The 7,667-nt window shown below is 45.4% G+C and overlaps 1 protein-coding gene across 1 annotated transcript in view; it reads right to left on the minus strand.

Annotated features, from left to right (window-relative positions):
- PRUNE2 (prune homolog 2 with BCH domain) overlaps nt 1-6,469 on the minus strand; it is a gene marked incomplete at both ends in the record, with an annotated part of 232,247 nt that extends 225,778 nt beyond the window's left edge. Inside the window, one exon of the mRNA XM_080911149.1 lies at nt 6,434-6,469. Within this exon, the coding sequence (XP_080767275.1) occupies nt 6,434-6,469 (36 nt within the window). The remainder of the gene's footprint in view (nt 1-6,433) is intronic.
- Nucleotides 6,470-7,667: the final 1,198 nt, after the last annotated feature.

Here is a 7,667-nt window from a genome sequence, read left to right on the forward strand (position 1 = left end):
TCTACAAAGATTTGCCTGATGTTTTTCTCTGCTGCCTTCCTCCTCCCACACTTTGGTTCTGTCGACATTTACATATCCTAAGCACCTAAGGATAATAGCCAGCATTGTAAGGACATTTGTTACTATATGTAAAGCATCGCATGGCTCCCCACCTTCTTGCCAGTGAACCTAGCATCTTACAGACTGTTAACCAGTCCTGCTCCAGAGTTAGACTTGAGAAGCATGTAACTTCAGCCATCTAGCTCTTCATTTTTATTGAGCCACTGTATTCTGACATGGCTTGACTAGGACTCTTGGTTTATGGCTTTATTCATTCTAAAAAGGCATATATAAACATAAAGCACCATGCCAGGTTGTAGAAATTCAATGGTAAGCAAAAAAGATATGAAGGCCACACTCCCTACTCTTAGCACACTGACATTAACCAAGCATGCCCGATATAGCGACAAATTGAGAAATGAGATTTAAAAGCATTTTTTAAAGTTAGTATATGGTCAAAAAGTAATCAGGGTATGCATGGAGGATTTCCTTTCTTCACCTTATTTGAAGAAGTGGCAGTAGCTATTTAAGCTAAAGGTAAAGGCAGAGAAGCCAGAAGAGGGTATTAGCATTGTTGGGCTAAGAAAGTTATTCATACTCCTAAGAGTAACAAAAAGTAACCACAGGGTTTTGAGATAGAGAAATTGGTCATGAGGCTAAAGCAATGCTCAGGTTTTAAGTGAGGGTGGTAGAGGGTGGATAGAAGATGCTTTCAGCTCTGAGTGCCAGATCCATTTGAGGCTTCTTTGCAGCCAGCAGCATGAGAGCTAGTGTAAAACCCCAGTGTTCTGGTCATTGCGGTCAAGGGTGAAGAAGAGGCTGTTTCCAGAATGATAAACTGGATGGTTGACAATGTTTCATTATCATGATGTCCTACAGAAGAGGGGAAGTGTGAGGATGTGTGGAGGGAGAAGTCATTGCTCTGAGCTCTGAGCTAAGAGTCATAAGTATCTCATTTTGTCTATACATTAAACACAGAGTAAATACCATTATATATAAATCAGCCTTAAAACTGCCTAGGCTTTTCTGGTTCTGCCTCTGCTCAGGGCAGTATAGAGTTCCATTAGCCTCACTAAGTCTCTCAGGAAGGATACTCCCTCCTCTTTGGAGACCAAAACCCAAAGCCCAAAGAAATGGATGTGGGATCATGCCAGAGACTATGAATAGGCTATTTTTGTACATCAGATAGGGGAGCGGATTGTGTACTGCACGAACCCAGAGGTGCTATGTATGTCAAGGTTCATGTGAATACCGCATCCCTCCTAACTAGTCCAGCCTCTTCTCAGTTTTCTCCAAAAGACTACAAATTCTGTGACTCTCCAGTTAGCCCAGGGGTCAAGAAGAGTCAATGGCCAAAGCCATGTTGTATTCTTTGCCTATCGGGGCTCTCTCTCTTACAGCTTTCATTCAGCCCCACCATCCCATTCTTTCCTGTACAGAAGGAACCATGGAGAAGGCAGAAGGCCAAGAAGCAGGAACATGGCTTGCAAGAGTGCCCCAGATTTGTGCTCCAAACTCAAGATAACAGCAATATCCACTCAAATAAACAATGATTAGAGGCAAGCAGGCTACACCAAACCCAGCAGCATCATTTAGATGACATAAAATATTCCCAAAACCACAGACTGAAAAGCACCTTGTCCATTGATCACACGTTCTCCAGACCCAAGCTGCTGTGTAAATGGCACAGTCAGACGGCTGCACTTTGGCATCCGGTTACCTGGAAAAGGTCTGATCTGATTAGTTTTCAGAGGTTCGGAGGCTAAAGCACTTCTCAGCTGCTGGTCTGGATTATTCCACAGTGAAAAACAGAGATGACTTTTTGCCTAGCCGAGGGCCATTTCTCACCAGCCCACAAGCAGATGATGCTGTACTCACAGAATTGGTTTAGAGGCCGGAGTTTCCTGTTCATAAGTGCTTGGAGCAAAAAGCAGTGACTCAAACCAGGAATGATAGAGTGTGACTGTAATTCCAGAGACTGGGAGGCAGAGTTTCAAAAATTCAAGGCTATCCTGGGCTACAAAAAACCCTATGCCAAACAAACTATCAAAACAGGGAAGTGATGCCTGCCTTGTAGTATGGCGGGAACCAGTCCTGTGGCCCTGGATCAGAATACTTTCAGCGTTCATGTGAATGGGTTCTGTAGCTTCTCCATTATTGCAGCCCCTTACCACTGTGGTCCTTTCCCAAACACTTTTCTTTTTTTTTTTTTCTTTTCAGGGTTCTGAGAAATAAGTCAATGGATAAAGGATAACAAGCCTTAGTTTGATCTCTGGGATCCATATAGGAAAAGGAGAGAACTCCCACAAATTGCCTTCTGACCTCCACACATACAGAACTCCCAAAAATTGTCTTCCAACCTACATACACACACATATGCACATGTGTGTGCACACGAATTCACACAAGCATACATGCACACAAACATGCATGTATACAAACATTCACACACAGGCACACACACACACACACACACACACAAGAATTTAAATTCTTTTTGTGGTCATGTTGCTTCAAATTCCTCATGAAATGGTTGTTCCATAGAGCTTTTCTCCAAGGCAGTTGTTCGGGAAGGGCTTAGAGTGTGAATTCTCATTCCCGTGCTATATATCCTAGGGTATACACTAACATTCAGCCCATACTGCATTTTTCTCCTCTGTGTATTGACAAAGTCCCATTGCAGACATGAGTACCTCCGCTATCACTGCTGACAGGGCAGATGTGCCCCCTGGGCTGCAGGCATGACTCTCCACTTTCTCTTTACAAACAGCATTCCTCAGATAGCAATGTATTCTGTTTTTCCAGAAGCAGCAGATGACCCTCTGAGGCTGGCTCACGACCCTGTGTGGGTAGCAGTGGTCTCTACCCACCAGCAGCCGTGTGAATTGTATCGGCTGGTGGTATCTGAATGGAAAGGAGGCTGTACAACTGGTCTACCCAATGTGGGGATACCAGCTGCTTGCCAGCCACACCCGATGCATCTCTATTCACCCACAGGTTATCTGTTTCTCAGTTATAATTCTTTCCCCAAAATTCATGTTAACCTGAAGTTAACTTCCATGAATTAGTTCTTGACCTGAACACTTTTCTGAGGGGAATTCTGTGAACCTGAGGACCATTTCCCAACTCCCAGGCAGGAATCCCTTTTTCCTTACCTTTCTTCTCCAACCTCTCTTACATAGGGATAGTGTGCATAAGAAAGACAAAGACACTAATGCTTATCAGAACAGAAAGTGAGGTGGAACCTGAAGGGCTGGTCTGAAGTTTGGGATATGGTTTCTGCCTCTGTTCCAACTCTGTACAGACAGGTGGACAAAGACCCAGGGATGCTGGCTAACAGAAGAGAGATGTCTTCTCCCATCCATTTTAATGTCCAGCAGTGGGTATCCAGAGAAGAAAGCTAGCTGCATTCTCATGGGTATTTGCAAGTCATGTCCACCCAACAGGAGCACCCTTTGGCTGCTGTTGCCTTTGGCTCTCAACTGGACTTATCTCCTTCTACTTTAATCCGGGGCCTGGTCTAGAATGGAGATGGTCTCTCCTCAATAATGATGAACAGCAAATGGTCATAATAAGAGAAAGCAGGCAAATAACTCCAAAGTGTTTTATTTGTTGGTTTGTTTTACAGTGCTAAGGATGGGACTGAGGTCTTGCACAAGCTATCTCCATTTAAATCTTGTTTTGCCAAGATTTTTAGGGTGCCCTGAACTTATTCTGTAGCCTAGGTAAGCCTCACATATGTGATTCTCCTGCCTCTACATCCCTAGTTGCTGGAACTGCAGGCCTGATCAGGCTCAGAACTCTCACATTTTGGTTCTTGGAGAATACAACCATGGCTCATAGCAATTCCGCTGTACAGGCTAAAGTCCTCATTGCCTCCTGACAATAGCCAGCCCATGTCTAGACCTCAAAAGGAACCTCAGCTATTCTAAACCATTCAAAGATACAGCTAGAATATATATCAAATAAATAACAGAACAAGAAGAAAATCTGTTAATCAGGCAGCTTTAAGTATCATATAGATCAATATATATTAAATTGGAATAGAAAACAGTTTACCAGCAATTCTATTCTAATTATAGGTCTAACAAAGCTACAAAAATCGGAGCAGCACATTTCTTTTTCTTAAAATGCTTTCCAGAGCTTTCCCAGATCATGGAGTTTCGGAAACCTGACTATTTTACTATGAACAAACTTTTCATGAACAAACAGCCTGACTGCAGACATATTTCTCCAAGGAAATCATCGCCTAAAGCAGTGGCTCTTCTCACTCTGCAGCCCTTTAATACAGTTCCTCATGCTGCGGTGGCCCTCACACATAGAACTATTTCTGTTACTACTTCATAATTGTAATTTTGCTTCTGGTACGAAGTGCAGTGTCAGTAATATCTGATATGCAGGTCATCTGCTATGCGACCCCACAAAGGGGTCACTGCCCACAGTTTGAGAACAACTGGTATAAATCAAAGCATGGTTTCTTCTTGAATATTGTATAATAACCATGAATTTTATTACTGACAATATTTATTAGGGGAAATGTGTGATGGTCAAAAGTGACCACACACATTTGTGGTAACTGAGTGAGAAAGGTTAATTATGATATCTAGCCAGAAGCCTATTCTAAGAAAAGACCAATTTAGCTATAATTGTTCCTCTGGCTAATGCAGGAAACTGCTCACAATTTCAAACAACCTCCTTTTTCCAGTTCTTTTTTTTTTTTTTATAATGATGTAGAGCGATTGCTCCTCTAATGATGGGACTCAGTAAATAAATTAGACATCACTTTCAGCTGATGATTCTGAAAGAGAATTTCCATGACAGGAATTGTTCAGAAATGAGATTCACAGAGGTTCTGAACATTACTGTTAGAAACTGAGACAACACATGTGACAGACAACAGCTGTTGTCCCAGACTTTGAGTTCATCCTTGGTCACTATCACCGACTCACACGCACATACCACAAGACTGACTTTGCCTTTCCAACATCTTTTTCCCATTCCTAGGTGATCCGTGGATGCTTATTTCAATAAAGACACAAGGTAGTTCCTGAGTTTCTGCAGTAAATAGCTTTCTTTTCTTCTTCCAATGTTTTTTAGTAAAACTTCTAAGGCATCAAAGCCCACAGAAGTGATCACTTTCTCAAATCTGAATCTTATTCTTCCAAACACTGCTGGTTGCCATGCTGGAGATAGGGATGGACTAAAGGTAGGAAACAAAGTATCAGCTTTAATCGACGTTTAATTGCTCCCCTTTAAAAAAGAAAGAGCAAAAAACCAAAAAATAGACATCTACACTTGATGTTCCAAAGCTTAGCTTCCAGCTTCACCCAGAGCATGGCCTTCCTGCCCTTTGTTGTGCGGGTAAATGGATGACATCCTGCCCTGTGTTGGAGGCACCACCCCAACAGACTTTAGTAGTGGCTTTTGTGAAGGTTTAAAGGTTGCAGGCATCATACATTGTACATTTTCTCTTATGTCAAACCCATAAAGGTACTTTTGGTCTTCACAAATAATACATTTTCTAAATGAGCCTAGCATTTGTTTTTTAACCCAAACCCATAAAGGTACTCTTGGTAGTCACAAAAGATGCAGTTTCTAAATGAGCCTAGCTTTTGTTTTTTAAGTGCCAAGATGGAAACATTTCAATTATTATTATTGTTATCATCATCATCATCATCATCATCATCATCATCATCATCATTTGTCATGCTAGAAAAAAAGTGCCTCTCCTGTTCAGAATGGGTGCCAAATACAGAAACATGGTGAAATAACAGTTTATTGTTTACATGTTCAGACAGTAAAACACACAAGACCATAGGGCTCCTTCCTCCGCCCCATCAACCTCAGAGGCTGGAGCTACCCCCTTCAGCCTCGGCCCCAGGATGTGGAAGAGAAAGCAGTCAGGATAACCTGGAATACCTCTAAGTTCTGCTCTGAACAGGTTCTGGGGGTTGTCACCCAGATCTAGGCAAACATCTTGGCCCTCACAAGGGCTTTGCCACTCCCAATCTAAGTACTGCCCTAGGGCTACGTTCTTCTGTTTCACACCTAGAGGTCTTGCATCTGGGGAAGGCTGGACTTTTTTCCGTTCCGTTCGGTTCACCACCCTCCTTCACACTGTCCTTTGGGAGCAAACTCTCCCAGGACTGAGGCTCTCCGGAGACCAGTCACATCAGTTCAGACAGGCCTCGTCACCCCACCTCTGCACCTTGCCTGACTGCGGAGGAAGATCCCTGATAACTAGAGTTGCAGAGGTTCTTTGCTGTCACACACAGACAAAGTTGTTTTCACCCTCCTCATCTTCCACTTCTGCGCACCCTTTCCTCCCGGACTCCCGCAGCAGCACACTCCACACACACAAACACACACATGCACCCCTGCAGCTTCAATTTACCAGTTTAGATTTGGCGCGTTGCAAAAATTCTTCCATGTCTCTGCTAGGGATTGGGAACCAGGGGTCCGGATAGAGAGCTCCGAGAGAGGAGAGCTGTGGAGACTTGAACGGGATCTCCAGAAAGTGGTCGATCTGCGGCAGGGACCAGCCGCTCCCTAGGCGGGCCGGCCGGGACTGAGCCCTTCTTGCTTCCTCTGGGCCGCTTGCCCAGCCCACGCCCCGCGGCAGCTCCGACTCTGTCCTAATAAGGAAAGTGGGTGTGCCGCCCGGGAGCCCAGGGTCCGCCACCCGCCTGCTGGCACGCGCCTCCGGGGGCCTGACGCGGGGCAGCAGGTGGGGGTGGCGAGGGGCTCCTCGGCCAATCGCAGAGCCCCGCGGTGGCCTCCTGACGCGGTGCGCTGAAAGATGCTGCAACCATGGACAGCGCCCAGAAGTGCGAGCCAAGTGCCAGGGGCCGCTGCAGAGTGACAGTGCTGCAGGCCTCAAGGAGGCGAGCAGCCAGCTAGAAAGGGTGGAAAGAGGGGCACAGGCCCCAGGAGGAGGCCTTGTCCTTGGCCAGCGCCTCTCTGGCTAGCTGGCACTGTACTGAGAGCTTCAGTGGTCACTTAATGTTGCCCTGGACCAGGATGCACTCAGGGAGATTGGCTGGAGCTGAGAGGGAGGGAGGGAGGGAGGGACTGAGGACGGGATGGTAATATTGCTGAGAGCTAAAAGCATGCGACCTTGATGGCTAATAACCAGAAGAACTGGCTGGAAGGCTGTGTAGGCTGCAACTTTTCTCCCTACCCTCCAAGCATACCGGTCTGGCAACTAAGATCCGCAGCTCAGTACAAAGTGGATTAGCTGCCTTTGCGTGGGCCCTGCGGCTAATGGATAGCTATGTTCTCCGGCAGGCTCTATCTCTCTGGCTATGTGTGTTCAGGGAAAGCTGGGTGGGACAAGCTGGCGGTTTCACAGACCAACATCACGAGCATCACGGAGCTTGTTAGAAATTTACTCGCAGCCCCCACCCACTAAACACGTGTCCGTTTCTACAGCACTCTCAGGTGTGTTCATGTACGCTCAGATTTAAGAATCTCAGCAATAAACACCTACGTTTGTAGCTATGAGCTTATTCTATACTAGGGAGGTTTGTGTACACTTGTTACTCTTAGGTTCCCAGACCCCTTTATTCACGGAGTGTCTGCACACTGCCTGTAAGAGACCCATTGCCCCCTTCTTATCCCATAGTGCC

Source organism: Micromys minutus (assembly GCF_963924665.1).
Source record: "Micromys minutus genome assembly, chromosome: 2".
NCBI lineage: Eukaryota > Metazoa > Chordata > Mammalia > Rodentia > Muridae > Micromys > Micromys minutus.